At 44.7% G+C, this 17,647-nt stretch overlaps 1 protein-coding gene and 1 long non-coding RNA gene across 2 annotated transcripts; one reads left to right on the forward strand and one right to left on the reverse strand.

Annotated features, from left to right (window-relative positions):
- Positions 1-473: 473 nt before the first annotated feature.
- On the reverse strand, positions 474-2,003 carry LOC309660459. Its single transcript, XR_014263416.1, has 2 exons — positions 1,412-2,003; positions 474-1,043 (listed from the first exon to the last, which is right to left on the reverse strand). It is a non-coding gene; the product is annotated as an uncharacterized lncRNA (long non-coding RNA).
- Positions 2,004-2,091: 88 nt separating this feature from the next.
- RIPPLY3 (ripply transcriptional repressor 3) lies at positions 2,092-12,583 on the forward strand. The gene is made up of 4 exons (XM_082461075.1): positions 2,092-2,295; positions 3,135-3,201; positions 7,833-7,900; positions 11,476-12,583. Exons 1-4 carry the CDS (start codon positions 2,192-2,194, stop codon positions 11,783-11,785), a joined length of 549 nt encoding a protein of 182 aa, XP_082317201.1. The 5' UTR covers positions 2,092-2,191; the 3' UTR covers positions 11,786-12,583.
- The last annotated feature ends 5,064 nt before the right edge of the window (positions 12,584-17,647 follow it).

Raw genomic sequence — 17,647 nt, forward strand, 5'->3', positions numbered from 1 at the left:
GTTCAAGTCAGAAAATGTTTTTATTAGCTGCATGATATTCCACTATCATCTGTTTAATCATTGTCATATTTTGAGACTTAACTTTTCAACATTATAAAAAACACTATAATGAACACCTTTCTGTGATTAAATACATCTTCATCCCCATCTTGAATACATCTTTAATATAGACACAGAAGTAGAGTTACTGGGCCAAACAGGTGAATATTTTTAAGGCACGTGATGTAGGTTGTCATACTTTTCTGAAAGTACCCCGGTTGCATTGCCGCAGGCTACCTGAAGACTCGCGTTTGAAAGCACCCACACCGGTTGCCCATTGTCCCTTTATAAAATCCTTTCTCTGTTGGTAGATTAAATATGGTATCTTATTGTTGCAATGTTGTCTGTTAATGTTCTTTGCCTCCCCTCCCCCATGCCCTTATACTCAGTGTCTTTTAAAATCACTGTGTGAAATTTTAAAGTTTTTAAATTAATTCCTCCCTTCGCCTTTAATAAGGTTTCATTATTGTCATAACCTGTTGCTCTTTTTTTTTTAAACATCTTTATTGGAGTCTAATTGCTTTACAATTGTGTGTTAGTTTCTGCTTTATAACAAAGTTGAATCAGCTATACATATACATATATCTCCATATCTCCTCCCTCTTGCGTCTCCCGCCAACACTCCCTCTTTTTTTTTTTTACACAACTTAAAATTTTTTATTTATTTTTTTGGCTGCGTTGGGTCTTCGTTGCTGCGCGCGGGCTTTCTCTAGTTGTGGCGAGCGGGGGCTACTTTTCATTGCAGTGTACGGGCTTCTCATTGCGATGGCTTCTCTTGTTGCGGAGCTCGGGTTCTAGGCTCACGGGTTTCGGTAATTGTGGCGCACGGGCTCAGTAGTTGTGGCCCGCGGGCTCTACAGCGCAGGCTCAGTAGTTGTCGCGCTCGGGCTTAGTTGCTCTGCTGTATGTGGGATCTTCCCGGGCCAGGGCTTGAACTCGTGTCCCCTGCATTGGCAGGCGGATTCTTAACCACTGCGCCACCAGGGAAGCCATAACTTGTTGCTCTTAAAGGGGAAAAAAATGTGGAAACATTTTAATGTCTGAAGTTAATTTTTTTTTTTAATTCCATTACCGTAAGTCACATAAAGTAAGCTCGCGTTCTTAGACGCGGCGTCAGTGGGGCACTGAGCAGCAGATTGTACTTAAGCGAGGGGCCCGAGTCCAGGCCGGCCGCCCTCAGGGTTCTGCCGCCGGGCTCTACTAATGAAACAGCACTCCTCCCACCCTGCCCGAGCGCTGGGGACCACGACAGCTGCGCCCCCGCGAGCCCTGCAGCCCGGCCAGGTATTCCCAGGGCACGCGCGCCATCCCGGCTCATCCAAGGCGCTTTCTGTGCTGGGCCCGGGGCTAACCAGAGGAATAGCGCACCCACCCTCGGAGAAAGCCACATCCTTTTCCAAGGCCTCCGTCGTTGGGAAGGTGCTCTCATCTGGAGAGCTCTCTCCGCCGCCTTCCACCGCCTGGATGCGTTGCTGCAGCCCCGCCGCCGCTTTGAGCATCGCGTTCGGGGCTTCCGGGTGCCCGCGGTTCAGCACCGCAGGCAGGGCGGGTCCACAGGCTTCAGTAACCGCCCCCGAAACCCCGCGGCCGCTTTAAAAGTCGTGGACGTGAGATTTCCCGCAAATCTGGAGACCAAGATGCAGGAATCAGAAACCCGAGGGACGCGGAGACCCCAGAGGGGCGGGAAGAAGCCAGGGATCCCTCCTCTCCAGCACCGGGCGCGGGAGGCCCCCGGGCGAGGGAGCGCGCCCGACGCCACCGCCCAAGACCCCTGCCCCCTGTGCCCCCTCTCCAAGGCTTTCTGTGTCACTTCCCGCCGTCCCCTCCCCGAGCTTCCTCGCCCCCGCCCCTGGCGATTATGCCTGGATTTCCTTTGTTCCCTCCACACCCTTGACCAGGGCTTCCCAATTCCCCTTCTTGACCTCGTCCCCTCCTCCCCGCGGCGCTCCCTCCTGGAGCTTTGCTTGTCCCCTCCCGGAGCTTCTCCGGTGCCCTCCCTACCCTCTCCCGGGTTTCCCGTGTCCCCTCCCCGCCCCGCCCCCGTTTTTAAACCTGGCGCCGAGAGCGCGGGTAGGTGAGCGCCCTCGCCCGAGCGGTTAAAGGCGCGGCCGGTCGCCGGCGCCGCTGGAGGGGCGCGGGCTCCGAGGGCACCATGAGACCCGAGGCAGCGGACGGAGCCCGGGAGGCACGGGGACGCGTCTCTCACTGCCCCGGGGACGGTCCACGGGGACCACCGCCGCCGCGCGGGCCCGAGAGGTGAGGGTGTCCCCGCGGCGCTTCGGTGCGGGGAGCGCAGGCAGGATGCTCCGGCTGCGCTGAGTCCCCGAAGCCGGGCGGAGACCTGGAGCCCTGGAGCCCGATGCGACGCAGAGCAAGTTCCTTAGCCAGAGTCAGGGACGCAGAATCTTCTCGGCTCCAGAGCACAGTTCTGAAGCGCGGAGGCCCAGGAGGTGCCCGGCAATGGGCCAAAGCTTCGGTTTCTAGATCTGAAACCCACCGGGCTGGGAGCGGTGAAGTCTTCGGGGGCCCCTCCGCGAACCCTTAAGGGGGTCGCGTCACGTTAACTGTCACACTCTTGGTGACATTCTTTGTTTGCCCTGTGCGTGGGGCTCAGCGTTCGCTGTCCCCGGGCACCAGCCTTTTTTAAGGTAGTAAAGTTAAAATCAAATTAGCAGGGGAGGTGTGGAAGGGTCTGGGTGGCCAGGCAGCCAGAGAGGAGGAACACATTCCCGCTTTTTGCATCGTAAAACTCTGTACACTCATCTCTGTGCAGTCAGAAATTAATGAGCAACAAAGTAGCCAGCTACCGCGGGAAGTCTGAATGGAAGAATCCTGCCAGGCTGGGAAGAGAAATTCCTCAAATAATGATGTGTATCATATTTGGGATTTCTCAAAAAGCCCAGTGAAGGCAGAGAACTGGGAATGTGGCAGGAGAAAAAAAAACGCAAATGGCACAGACTGAGAACTTGAGAGAACATTCTGGTGTGTCCAGTGACTCTTAGGCAGACATTAGAAATTATAAGAATGTTAACTCTTATGATCTAACTTTAAAAGCAGAAAATGCTGGGGTTCACTCTTGGTCCCTGTCCTTCCAGCCAAACACCATGGAGACCTTGGATCCTGACCCCCCAGGATGCTGACCCCACCAGAGCTGGAAGCCAGGTAAGGTTAAGTGTGGGCATTGTAGGTATCAACCAGTTCAGCCAGGAAGTGGCACCATCCCTAAAATAAAGGGACCATGAAAGGCCTCCTTGGCCAGTCCCTCCCTTGGTCATCTAATGCAGAAGTGCCTTGGGGTCTGGGGGTAGGAGCCTGGCCAGCTAGGTGTTGATCATATCTGAGTCATTCATATACAGATTGGCTCTTGCTTGCTTCTCCTTTCTTGAAAAGCAAAGCCACTATGGCAGAACTGTTTCAAGGGCATTATAAGAGATTTCTTCCATGTTGGGTTTTTTCTTCTTCTTTTATTTATTTATTGGCCGCACCTCGGGGCTTGAGGGATCTTAGTTCCCTGACCAGGGACTGAACCCCTCCCGGGCCACGGTAGTGAAAGTGGCGAGTCTTAACCACTGGGCCACCAGTGGAATTCCCCCATGTTGGGTTTTTTCCTGCTAACCGGCTGGCAGAAGAGAGGAGAAGTCTGTCTCGGTCCCCCTCACCTTAGAGAAAAGCTGAGTGTGCCATTAGCCCTGGGCTGGTGCCACAGAGCAAATACGGGCAGAGCCCTGTCTGGGGTGCCCAGAAGGTGTGGTTAAAATTCCCCACCCGCCGCCTGGCCCTTTCTGAAGCTCTCTGGGCCGTGTGTGCAAGCACTCCTGGGGTAAGTCATGTTGTCTGAGCAGACGCACTCCAGCTGAGGGCTTTGTGCGTGAAGATTAATCACCACCACTATTCTTTTGTCTCCTGCATTGGTAACTAAATTGTTTTATACTTACTGGAGTAATGACTTACTTTCATAGAATTTGCCTGTCCTTTGTTATATTTTAAAATATAAATTGATGACTTTTAAAATGCTGGAGTTAATTGGGCTGGGAAGGACCATTAGGTTATACCTGCGGCATTGTGCAGTTATTTTTAGTATGATAAGAAACTCAGGTTCAGACCTTTCATGCATTTTGAAATTTAGACTCTTTTATTAAATTAGTCTGAATAATGAGAGTTTTAATTCGGTTACTATTATTTAAAGAGTGAAGCAAATCAAATTATATTAAATTAACGAGGAATGATTTTTTAGCGCAAATTTTTCTCACATACAATATCTAAATAATGGGAAGTAATTCCTTCTTTTGCATTCAAACTTAAGTTCTTAAACGTAAGATTTAAAAGGTGTTTGGGAGAAAAAATTATCCAATTTTCTTTTAAATGAAGTGTATGTATAGCCTCTCCGTTTGCAAGAATGAAAATACAGCACACTTTCTAATGTAAGGTAGTCTCCCCCCCCCCCATTATTATGAGAAGGCCATTTGTGAGAAAAATGAAGATTACTCGCAGAAAAATGTTAAGCTATGGCAACTTTCTGTTGATCATCAGCGAGGCACAACGGATCAAGCAGTTGCGTTCATGGATTTGTTGGGGGGCCGGGGTGGAGAGTGGGTGTTCATGGGGGCTGTAGAGCTCGCTGCCCGGCTCCCCCTCTGGCCAGCTCTTTGCAGACCCCGATCTGCCGGGCAGAGCGGTCAGCAGCGGACGACTGCAGACCCGAAGTATCGCGCTCGGTTCCTCTGGGGAGGGCAGCCCGGCGCGGGGAGGGACGGCTTCTTGCTCAGCAGCGCCCTCTGCCGACAAAGCAGGAGAACTCCTCGGCTCCTGAGCTCTGTTGTGTATTTCTTGAGAAATGTCATTGGTCGGGAATGGTGTCGGTGAGGGGGTGAGGGATTACTGCCTAGTGACCTGTACCACGATTGCAGGCGAGCAGATCACAGTTAGAATACAATCTAAATTCGAGGGAAAGTCTCAAGACCCTGTGTCCTGAGCAGTGGGGTCACCCTCGCTCATTTGGTTCCCCTGGCACCACCACTTGGGAGCTGTCTCCCTCCCGTGCCTGGGAAAAAATGAATGACAGCCCAAGCCTGCAAGGGAGACGATTTCTAGGGCATGTCAGGGACTGTGTTTTCCTGCTCGTCCTTCCATCTTCCAGGCTTCCTGCATCGTAGCTTTTTTTTTTTTAATTTAATTTTTTTATACAGCAGATTCTTATTAGTCATGCATTTTATACACATCAGTGTATAAGTGTCAATCCCAATCTCCCAATTCATCCCACTACCACCAACCGGCTCCCCCCCCACCGCATCGTAGCTTTACCAGAGTCAGAGGCATGCATGGAGAGGACAGAGAGATCCTCACAAAAGTCTCTCTTGTATCTCTTCTTTCGCACAAACCACCCCCACCCCCCGCCTTTTTTTTTTTTCTTGGTAGAGACACTCGGAAACATGTATTCTGAGAGAATCAGAAGGTTTTGGTACAAATGCCATAAAAATGTGATGTGATACACACATCACGTGTGAGCCCTGCTGTGGCTAAACAATCACCCCCTACCTCCCCCCCCGCCCCCCCAATGCTCGGCGGCCTCTCACTGTCCCGGGGACCCTGTCAGGAGCTTCTGTGGAGCTCATGCATTGTTGGACGGGGTGTTCTTGTTTAACGTCCTTCAGCTAAAGCACAGTTATGTTCTTCAACAGCTCCCTGTCAGTGTGTCCCGAGGCCCCTCCCCCAAGGAAAGCTGTCACCTCTCTGGGTGCAAAGGGAAGGTGCTGTCTGTGGCACTTTGGTGTCGTAGCTGTTCAGCCCTGTCACACACCCCTTTAACACAGTGTGTACCTTGTATACATTTCTGTTACCCTGAATTATCAGAGTGTGATTATTTAGACGTTTAAGTCATCAGGATATTTGAGGTGTGAAGTTTTAAAATCTGTGTATGTTTGTGCGGTAAAGTTTATAGAGTTTATAAAAGTGTGCTATGTGTTTCCCAGAGTCTGGTTAGAATTAATCACTTAAAGGAAGCTATTTCTCCTTACTACCCACCACTGCCTTTAGGCATCCACCAAGGCTTGCATTGTCTATTATATCCTCTCCCATCACAGGGTGTAAAATTGCCACTGACAGCCCAGGATTGCTTATGGTGGTAGAGTGAGTCTGAGCAGTTAGAGATACTTTATAATTATGAACAGAGGTTAATACAGACGTGATTTCTTGGAGACCCCAAAGAGTGAACTTCATTATGGAGAAGATTTTGTTCCAAAGACCCTCATTCTTTCCCTTAGCTTACCATAGCATATTATAAAAATAAGCCTGGTAAAATGTCAAGGTGCCTTATGGTTTGAGGTCTTACATTGAGATTTTTAATCCAGTCTGAGTTATTTTTTGTGTATGGTGTAAGATAGGGGCCCAGTTTCATTCTTTTGCATGTGGCTGTTCAGTTTTCTCAAGACCATTTTTTGAAGAGACTGTCCTTTCTCCATTGTATATTTTTGTCTCCCTTGTCATAAATTAATTGACAATATATATGCATGAGTTTATTTCTGGGCTTACTCTTCTGTTCCATTGATCTATGTGTCTGTGTTTAGGCCAATACCATACTGTTTTGATTCCTATAGCTTTGTAATATAGTTTGAAATCAAGAAGTGCAATGCCTCAAGCTTCTCCTTCTTTCTCAAGATTGCTTTGGCTATTCAGGGCCCCCAGCAAGTGGTCTCCGCCCTTCTGGATGCTACCGAATGTCCTTGGAATCTGTCTTTCCTTTCCCTTCTGGTTGGTGTTACTTGAGTTCAAATCACCTCTTGTCAGGTGCCTCCAAGCCCTTAGCTCACCAGTCTATGCTATGCACTGCTCCCAGCAGCCACCATGATCCTTAAAATACAGATCTGGGGGCTTCCCTGGTGGCGCAGTGGTTGAGAATCTGCCTGCTAACGCAGGGGACACAGGTTCGAGCCCTGGTCTGGGAAGATCCCACATGCCACGGAGCAACTAGGCCTGTGAGCCACAACTACTGAGCCTGCGTGTCTGGAGCCTGTGCTCCGCAACAAGAGAGGCCATGATAGTGAGAGGCCCGCGCACCGTGATGAAGAGTGGCCCCCGCTTGCCGCAACTAGAGAAAGCCCTCACAGAAACGAAGACCCAACACAGCCAAAAATAAATTAAAAAAAAAAATACAGATCTGATTGTTGAATTCCCAGTTCAAAATCAGTAATGGTCTTGAATCCTGTCTCCAGAATGAAACTTAGACTCAGGAGTGGATATTCAAGTTGTTCAGTGTCTGGACTTAGCTTCCTGTTGAGCCCTTTCACCAATGCAGTCTCTCATTCATTCCACGCTGGGCTCCACCTTTCCACGCTGTGCTCTCTATTTTCCCGCCCCTCGGAATTTGATGCTCTGCTCCGCTAGGAATGGGCCCAGAACTGCATACCCAAGTGCCACTGATGTCCCTGCCAAGGCCCCCGTGAACCCTGTCCTGATCCTCTTCCTTGCTTAGAATAGTTAGCATCTTACTGTACGGTGCTTCGTAGTGTAGTTATTTGCCTCTACGTGTGTCTTTCCTCATTAGATTTAAAATGCATGAACTGGGGGACTGTGTCCGACTCGTCTTTCCACCTTGGGATCCCTCACAGTGCCTGGGATATCGTGACAACAGTAAGAGGAAGAGGAGCTTATCAAATACTGTTAAGGTGTTTAAACTATCTCTAAAATTGGAACTGATGCAAGTGCAGGCTACTTAGATTTTATTTTTAAAAACTTCAGGATGCTGCTTTCAGAGGCTTCTTGACTGTGTCTGTGTTTGTATGTGTCTGTTTTTACAGCTTGAGCCTGGGTGTGACCAACAGACCTTTGGATCGAAGGGAGCCTTTGGGTTTCAGCATCCTGTAAGGTAATATCTGACTTCACTGTAAGAAGTGTATTATTTCCTTTTTTTAAATTATTATTTTTATTTTTATGTAACATTTCTAAAGGTTTACAAGATATGATTTTAAAATGGGTGTATTTTATGGTTTTTATATTAATTGATATTAATTGATATTAATTGATACAAACATAGCAAAATACCTATGTGTATAAATTATTTGGCCAGTATCCGCTCACTTCATACCTTTAAGAAAGAGAATATAAGCTCATTTGCAATCATAATAATTAACTAGTTAATAACATAAAGCAAGCTTTATAAAAATTAAAAATTATTTAATATAATTTTTAAAGAATGTTGACCTGAAAAAGTGTAAGGATTCTCTGTGTAGGTGTTCCTATGTGGAACAAATTAATGTGTGAATTACAATACAGTTTAAAAGTACACATGCGTATAATTATCTGCTAAAGATAATTTATAATTTTTGAAGATAAATCTATGACATTTCAGAATAATGTTTTTCAGTCCATAATAATCTTGAAAAAACGATTAAGGCTGCCTTCCACATAAGGCGCCCTCTGCCGGACTATATTATTTCCTTTAAATATAAGCATTAATCCACTTCAGTGTCTTCAAACGTATACATTTTCAAAAAATGGAAAATAGGGCTTCCCTGGTGGCGCAGTGGTTGAGAATCTGCCTGCCAATGCAGGGGACACGGGTTCGAGCCCTGGTCTGGGAAGATCCCACATGCCACGGAGCAACTGGGCCCGTGAGCCACAACTACTGAGCCTGCGCGTCTGGAGCCTGTGCTCCGCAACAAGAGAGGCCGCGATAGTGAGAGGCCCGCGCACCGCGATGAAGAGTGGCCCCCTCTCTCCGCAACTAGAGAAAGCCCTCGCACAGAAACAAAGACCCAACACAGCCAAAAATTAATTAATTAATTAATTAATTAATTAAAAAGGAAAATAATTCAGTATATTCTCCAACATTATTTAGTTATGATTATCCCAAGGAACTTCAAGGATATTTTGTTGGATTTCTAGAATCTATTCATTTATTCATTCATTCAGTGTTTCATTTGCAAGTTGGAATTGGCCTCTTTTCTTTATACTTGTTTATACCTCTTTTTTATACCATCTTTTGCCTCGTGTTAAATTTAATTGCATATGAATTGTATATGCATATCAGCTTATTTACTTAGATATTTAGGTATATTTCTACTTTTCTCCCAGGATATAAGTTAATGTACTGCCTAGTGCCAAGTAGACCCCCTAAATGTAGATGTGAAGTAAATGAGGGACTCGATGGATACTGTACCACGGTTGGATCCTCTGGCCTCTGAGTAGTTCTTTCATGGTCCTGGTCTTGGCCATGATCAGGACCCTCACTGCTGTATCCCTCTTTTTTGTTTCTTTGTTTTTTTGGCCATGCCGCTCGGTTCCCTGACCAGGGACCGAACTTGTGTCCCCTGCACTGGAAGTGCGGAATCCTAACCACTGGACCACCAGGGAATTCCCTATATCCCTCTTACATTTCATCCATTTTGGGCAAGTGGTTCATGCACTGGACTTTTATCTGTTTCTCTATGTCTGTTTCTCTCTTATCTCTCTCAGCCTGTCTCTTTCCTTCACCAAAATAAACCTAGTCTACGCTGTCACCTCTCATCAGAGTATTTTACCCCTGGTTGTCCTGGAAGACTAGAAGCTTTAATAAAACTCAAGGATACTAACGGCCACAGATGAAAATTAGAGCCCCTCAAACTGATCAAAGAGTGATGTTTGGAAAAAGGAAGTTTTCCTAGTGTTTCACATCAGTGGTCTTCAATCCTCATGAAATCACTGGGGAAGCTTTACAAATACAGGCGGGAGGTGGGGCGGGGCGATTCCCCTGGGGGTGGTGGGGAAAAGCGCAGGTATCTGTATTTTTACAGGCTTCCCAGGGGACCCCAATGTGGGCTGGGGTTGGGAGCCACCCCCTCCTTCATGCCCCATGAGCCTTCACCTGCACACCTGCCCCCGGGCCTGCCTCACAGACTCTGCTGTGCCCCGACTTTTGATTCATTGAAAATGCAGTGACTGGTGATGTGTGATCTGCATCTGTGTAACTGTGCATTGCGGGCTGAATACACAACTTTATCTTTATTACAAAATTTTATCTTTTTATACACAAAAATGGGGAGAATGGTATAGTGAACCCCCATGTGCGTCACCAGCCTCAATAATTATCAGCGTTCTCAGGATCTGATCATGTTTGTCATCTGTCCCAAAGATTTGTTGTTGTTGTTAGAATAGTTTAAAGCAAATCCCAGACATCCTACACACTCACTTGTAAATACTTCAGCATGACACCTAATTTTCAACATGGCCAACCACTAAACTATGCTGTCCTAGATGTACATAGATGTGCATTCTCTCTGTTGCAGAGTTTCTCAGTCTCGGCACTACTGACGCTTTGGACTGGCTAATTTTTAAAAATTGAAATGTAGTTGACTGGAGTGGATGATTCTTTGCTGCGGGGCTGTCCTGGGCATTGTGGGGTGTTTAGCAGCATCCCTGGCTTCCACACACTAAATGACAGTAGCTGCCCTTCAGTTGGGACAACTAAAGTTGACTCCAAACATTGCTGAATGTCCCCTGGGGGTTGAGAACCATCATCTGTTGGAAATCTTAGAAAGTTAAAAATTGCCCTACATTATTTATAGTAAGGTGTTTTCTCTCTCCCTTTTCTCCTCCATCCAAAAAGGGGGGAATTGAAATCAGCTTTGCAAACAAGCAATGATCGATTGATAATCCCTCTCAGTTCCTTTATAAGACCACAGGGGAAAATGCAAACAATTAGTAAGTCAAAGCTACAAGAAGAGATTATGGGGACAGTGGGACATTTAAAATACTTTCCATGTATAACTGGAATCGTAAATTCACAAAACCTGGATTTAGAGGTTCCAAATTTTATATATTCCTTTTCTTCCTTCTTTCCTTCCCTTCCCTCCCCCTGCCCCCATTCTCTCTTTCTCCCTCTCCCTCTCTCTCTTCTAGAAAAATTGCCAGGGTTGCCATTTTCTACTCTGCCAAAGTGAGGGATGCACCCCTACAGGCGACGTTTACTATGGCAACATTCAGAAAGATTAGCCACTTCTCTAGACCAGGGTTTCAGGGTCAAGTTTCCTCCAAAGTCATGACATTCCCTCTGCTTGGGGGGGTCAGGGGGGAGTGAGGCATCCCCTGAATAGGACATATATTATCCAGGATGAATCAGGTCCTTTGTTTGATCAGAGAGAGCCTCTTAACCTTGGAACTCAATGTTTTACTATCCTTTTACCTTTGTGGAAGCACACCCTTCTCCCTGTGTTGGTCTAAATTGATTTGCTCACCCAGATTACAGCTCACTTCTGACCTAGTGTGGGGTTCACTACCAGGTTCCCCCATCTGCCCACAGTTTTGCGTTCTGGTGACTTAAAAAAAAAACCCCACTGTGCACAGTGAAGGCAAAATCAGGAAGGAAGTTTGGGAGTTAGCTGCTTCTAGGGAATAGGATCCTCTAGATGCAGTTTAAGACTGTTTTCAGGTTGATTAATGGTGTATTTGTTTCTTAAATATTAGACTTTATTTACCCATTTCTAAGCGTCAAGAGTATCTGCAGAGTTCCGGGGAGAAGGTGCTGGCCAGCTTCCCCGTGCAAGCCACCATTCACTTCTACAACGATGAGTCCAATTCAGATGAGGAGCAGGACCAAGAAGTCCAGCCCTCCGACCTTCAGTGCCAGGAGGCGCAAGACGGCCCAGGAGGAAAGGGCAGAGACCAGCTGACAAGCCCAGGATGGCAGCCCGGAGGCTGCGGTGGCCTCGGTGGTAAGGGTCCGCTCCCCTACCCTGACTCTCCGGAGGATGCTGGGTGCTCCGCATCCAAGTAGTCTGTCTCTCCTGCACCAGACCCACCTCACATGCGCCCTGGGGACAACCCTTGGGGACAGCCGCACCACGACACTTTGCGTTTCACCTGGGTGTACAAGGACTTGACTTTCTCTGGCCAGCACCCCACTCGTGGCAAGGACTCAGCTTTTACTCGTCCTTCTCCTAGTGATTCTCTGGGCCTCATTTGTACCTTGGAGAAAGGATTCTAGGTCCAAGAGGTTTGCATCCACACGGGCTGTTATCAGGCGGGGCCAACTTTCAAAGCACGTTCAGCAATGTCACTGTGCTGATCGAACGACAAATTATTCCATATCGATTAATAACCCACCCACGCATCTCACTTAACCTGAGACCCTTTATTTGGCTATTTCCACTTTTGTAAAAATGATTCAGGTATTGTCCGAGGTTGATGTGGTTGCTTAGTGACATTCTGAAAAAAAAGTTTATTTATAAAAAACACACAAACACACTGAATAATTTCCATAAAAGTAACAAAAATACAAAGATAAGGATCTGGGGCGGGGAACCATTCTGGATAAAAACGTGTATGATTCTTGTCTAAGCACTGTGTGTATGAATAGAGAGATGAGCTTTAACTCTTAGCTGGGGACCACTTTGGGCTTATTACTTGACTAGAGTAACACTGTTTTCAATCAAAGTACCAAATGTAATATTATTTTCAGCTTTTTATATTTTGATGACCAAATGAGGGTATTTGTCAAGATTTTTTACTTAACTATTTTGCATGTTGTTGTCTTCCCAGTTTCTACTTGAAATAAATATTTTGAGAGACAAAATCGTTTGATAATCTTTTTTGTTTGACATTTTAGATTCAATTAGTGCCTCCTTTAAAGTTTTTAAAAGTTTGTCAGGATTTTTCTATACTTAACTCTTTATATTTGTGTATTTTTAAGAATGCAGAAAAAGTATAAAAATGAAAGCAAAATGGCCTATAAGCTCAATGCCCTGAAAAATCCATTAATATTAAAAAATAGGAGGGGGACTTCCTTGGTGGTCCAGTGGTTAAGAATCCGCCTTCCAATGCAGGGGGCCCAGGTTGGATCCTTGGTCAGGGAACTACAGTCCCACATGCCCTGGGGCAACTAAGCCCAGGAGCCACAACTACTGAGCCCAAGCACTGCAATGAAAGATCCTGCGTGCCGCAACTAAGACCTGGCAGAGCCAAAAATAAATAAATAAATATTTTTTAAAAAAATAGGAGGGAATTCCCTGGCAGTCCAGTGGTTAGGAGTCAGCGCTTTCACTGCCAAGGGCATGGGTTCAATCCCTGGTTAGGGAACTAAGATCCCACAAGCTGCACACCGTGGCCAGAAAATAAAATAAAATAAAAAATAGGAGTAATACATGCAAATATTCCAACAACCCAAACATTCAGAAAAGTATTGATATGTGTTGCAAAGTAGTCCTCTCCTGTCTTCCCCTTTCTCTGTCCAAAGGTAGCCGATATCACTATATTTTTTTAAATATTTATTTATTTATTTATTTATTATTTTTTAAAAAATAAATTTATTTATTTTTGGCTGTGTTGGGTCTTTGTTGCTGCACACGGGCTTTCTCTAGTTGCGGCGAGCAGGGGCTACTCTTCGTTGTAGTGCGTGGGCTTCTTATTGCAGTGGCTTCTCTTGTTGCGGAGCACGGGCTCTAGGCGCGCGGGCTTCAGTAGTTGTGGCACGTGGGCTTCAGTAGCTGTGGCTCATGGGCCCTAGAGCACAGGCTCAGTAGTTGTGGCGCACGAGCTTTGTTGCTCCGCGGCATGTGGGATCTTCCCGGGCCAGGGCCCGAACCTGTGTCCCTTGCATTGGCAGGCAGATTCTTAACCGCTGCGCCACCAGGGAAGCCCCTTAAAAAATACTTTTTAGAATTTTTTCTTTTAACATTTTTTTCTTTAAAAAATTTTTCAAATGTAGAAAACAAACTTATGGGGACTTCCCTGGTGGTGCAGTGGTTAAGAATCCGCCTGCCAGTGCAGGGGACACAGGTTTGAGCCCTGGTCTGGGAAGATCCCACATGCTGCAGAGCAGCTAAGCCCGCGTGCCACAACTACTGAGCCCGACTACCTACAGCCCGTGCTCCGCAACAAGAGAAGCCACTGCAGTGAGAAGCCCGTGCACCACAACAAAGAGTAGCCCCTGCTCGCCACAACTAGAGAAAGCCTGCTCACAGCAACGCAGACCCAATGCAGCCAAAATTTAAAAAAACAAAAAAACCCCCCAAAAAACCAAACTTATGGCTACCAAATGAGTAAAGGCGGAGAGATAAATTAGGAGGTTGGGATTAACATATTCACCCTACTATGTATAAAATAGATAACCAACAAGGACCTACTGTATGGGTCAGGGAACTCTATTCAATATTTTGTAATAACCTATAAGGGAAAAGAATCTGAAAAAGAATGTATGTATGTATATATATATATAAATATATATATATATATATATATAATCATTTGCTGTACACCTGAAAATAACACATTGTAAATCACTGTAGTTCAACGAAAGAAAGAAAGAAAGAAAGAAAGAAAGAAAGAAAGAAAGAAAGAAAGAAAGAAAGAAAGAAAGGGAAAGGAAGGAAGGAAGAAAGAAAGAAAGAAAGAAAGAAAGAAAGAAAGAAAGAAAGAAAGAAAGAAAGAAAGAAAGGGAAAGAAAGGAAGGATGGAAGAAAGAAAGAAAAAGAAAGAAAGAAAGAAAGAAAGAAAGAAAGAAAGAAAGAGAAAGAAAGAAAGAAAGAAAGAAAGAAAGGGAAAGAAAGGAAGGAAGAAAGAAAGAAAGAAAGAAAGGAAGGAAGGAAGGAAGGAGGGAAGTTATTTGTTCTTCATCCAGGTGTCCATGACTTGGACAGTAGGAGATGCCATCCATGTGACACATCACAGTGAACTTAAAGGAAAGGAATTGATCAGTAAGTTTATTTGCATATTATTAACTGAGTAAAATTCACATTTGAGCAAAAAAATTTTTTTGTTTTTCTTTAAAAAATGTTTTTATAGTTTAATTGTATTGTTTCATTTATTGTTTAAAGTACCTTTTTCCAAACTTAAAAACAATTCTTACTGGGCCTGTTTCAGAAAGGATTTAAGATGGCCTCCTATTTTGCTGGATTTTTAACAAAAACACTAGGAGTATTACCCTTGCTCTCCCTTCCTGTGATGCTTGGGATGGAACTTAAGTCATCACATTTGGCTTTGTTTTGCTTTCTTAATAAATCAGTTCTAATGAGAAAAAAGATCTGGCCCAATCACCAGTTTACCATGAAGAAACCAAACCTTGCCCGCATGCTGATGGCACCAGAATTTTAAATGTGCTGCGTGGTAGACTTTCCTTAAATTACTTAGAATATGGCCAGCTTAATGCAAATAAGGAAAATGAGACCCTTTAGCCATGGTGGTGACGGCATCACAGGTCCTGTGAGAGAGGCATTTGTGACACGGGAGACGGTGCACGCGGGGCTCCTGTGTTCTTGCTGGTGACTGTGGTGACGTGGGTCTGCTGTGTAAGGTCTCAAACCTGAGCGAGCTCCACACTTTTGATCATGTGTCCCTATCATTGAAAAAATATTGAGGCGGGGGAGATAAATTAGGAGTTTGGGATTAACATATACACATTACTATATATAAAATAGGTAAACAGCAAGGACCTACTGTATAGCACTATACTCAGTATCTTTTTTTTAATATATATACTTCTATATTTATGTATTTATTTACTTTTGGCTGCGTTGGGTCTTCCTTGCTGCACGGGCTTTCTCTCTAGTTGCGGCGAGCGGGGGCTACTCTTTGTTGCGGTGCACAGGCTTCTCATTGCGGTGGCTTCTCTTGCTGCGGAGCACGGGCTCTAGGCGCGTGGGCTTCAGTAGTTGTGGCACATGGGTTCAGTAGTTGTGGCTTGCAGACTCTAGAGCGCAGGCTCAGTAGTTGTGGCACATGGGCTTAGTCACTCTACTGCATGTGGGATCTTCCTGGACCAGGGCTCAAACCCGTGTCCCCTGCATTAGCAGGCGGATTCTTAACCACTGCACCACCAGGGAAGACCCTATACTCAGTATCTTGTAATAACCTATAATGGAAAAGAATCTGCAAAAGAAATCTATATCTATATCTATATATCTATATCTGAATCACTTTGCTGTACACCTGAAACTAACACATTGTAAGTTAACTGTACTTCAATGAAAAAGTAAAAATAAATAAAATATAAGAACAAGAACTAAAAGCAAAAAAAAAAAAAAAAGAATTGAGCCTGCACCCGAACACGTATTCACTTATAAACTCTACCTTATGTTGAGTCATTTGAAATTGCTGATGTTCCATTGTTCTGACCTACAAAAATAGCAATTTCATATGATCACATACTATCAGACTAATAGTTTTACACATTATAAGATATACACACTACATATTTTAAAGGATAATACACATATCAAATAATCATTGTAAACATAATTTTAATTAATTTTAAATATTTTTGCTCTCATGTATTTATTATATATTAAATATAATTTAATATTTAAGTTATCTCACAGAGAAGCATAGAGTCACATGAAAGAGACACATCATGCACTTAATAAATCACAATATTTGTTTTCAGTCCCATCTGCCCATTTTGCAGAAGATTTTGTTAAAGTTTGATGAGTAAATTTCCATGATCCTTTTTGTCAATTTGTTGTTTTTTGAACCAACAGATGTTGCATTTCATACTTTTATTTGGCTACATAATATATTTATGTTTTAGCCACTTCTGGGAAGATTTTAAAACATTTTATTTATTTATTTTTAGAAATTTATTTACTTATTTATTTGTTTTTGGCTGCGTTGGGTCTTCGTTGCTGCGCACAGGCTTTCTCTAGTTGCGGCCATTGGGGGCAACTCTTCGTTTCGGTGCGCGGGCTTCTCATCGCGGTGGCTTCTCTTGTGGAGCATGGGCTCTAGGTGCGCAGGCTTCAGTAGTTGCGGCACGCAAGCTCAGTAGTTGTGGCTCGCCGGCTCTAGAGCGCAGGCTCAGAAGTTGTGGCACAAGGGCTTAGTTGCTCCGCGGCATGTGGGATCTTCCTGGACCATGGCTCGAACCCGTGTCCCCTGCATTGGCAGGCAGATTCTTAACCACTGTGCCACCAGGGAAGTCCGAAAACATTTTAAATGTTTTTGTTTTTTTGTCTGAAGGTATACAGACTTGGTGGGTTTTTTAAAAAGTAACATCAATTTCAGCAGAAAACTCACCTAATGGTAGAAACAATTCCAAACACCTATTTTCACAAGGCTCTTCTTCACAGCATGAGTTTCTTTTGATTTAACCCTTTTTCACTCGTTTTTAAGAATATCATCTGTGGGGACTTCCCTGTGGTTCAGTGGTTAAGACTCTGCACTTCCAATGCACGGGGCGCGGGTTCCATCCCACCCCTGGTCCAGGAACTAACATTCCACATGCTGTCTGGTGAGGCCAAAAAAAAAAAAAAAAATCTCTGCATCAAAGAAACAATTTTTTGTGTGTGTTTGTCTTGTTAAAATATTTGCTAACTGGCATATTTCTAACAATCAGTTAGCCTACAAAAAGGTCAGAAAAACGTAAAAATCTTTTCAGTTTGACAGTCAAGTGCTTTGCCAAAAAGATAGCTGCTAACTTCTGTTTAGTTTGAAATACTGTTGGGGTCACTCCTCATATAATGACAAAGGCTTGCAAAAGTTCCCTATTTGAAAGTCCTTATTTTTATAAAATTAACTGCACTGTCTAACCTTTCTGGAGTCAGGAGGCTACCACTGGCTTATGTACATCTTACAGCAAAACAGAGGGGAGAGAGAGAAGATTGCTCTTCAAAAGTCTTTATTTTCCTTTCACACGGGCTTGATCAGG

This window comes from Balaenoptera physalus, assembly GCF_965194825.1.
Source record: "Balaenoptera physalus genome assembly, chromosome: 4".
In the NCBI taxonomy this organism is placed as follows: Eukaryota; Metazoa; Chordata; class Mammalia; order Artiodactyla; family Balaenopteridae; genus Balaenoptera; species Balaenoptera physalus.

Excerpts from the sequence above, each read along its gene's own strand:
- RIPPLY3 (XM_082461075.1), top strand. The coding sequence starts at position 2,192 with ATGAGACCCGAGGCAGCGGACGGAGCCCGGGAGGCACGGGGACGCGTC. Across the intron at positions 2,296-3,134 it reads CCGCCGCGCGGGCCCGAGAG|CCAAACACCATGGAGACCTT; the intron begins GTGAGGGTGTCC and ends CTGTCCTTCCAG. Across the intron at positions 3,202-7,832 it reads CCACCAGAGCTGGAAGCCAG|CTTGAGCCTGGGTGTGACCA; the intron begins GTAAGGTTAAGT and ends CTGTTTTTACAG.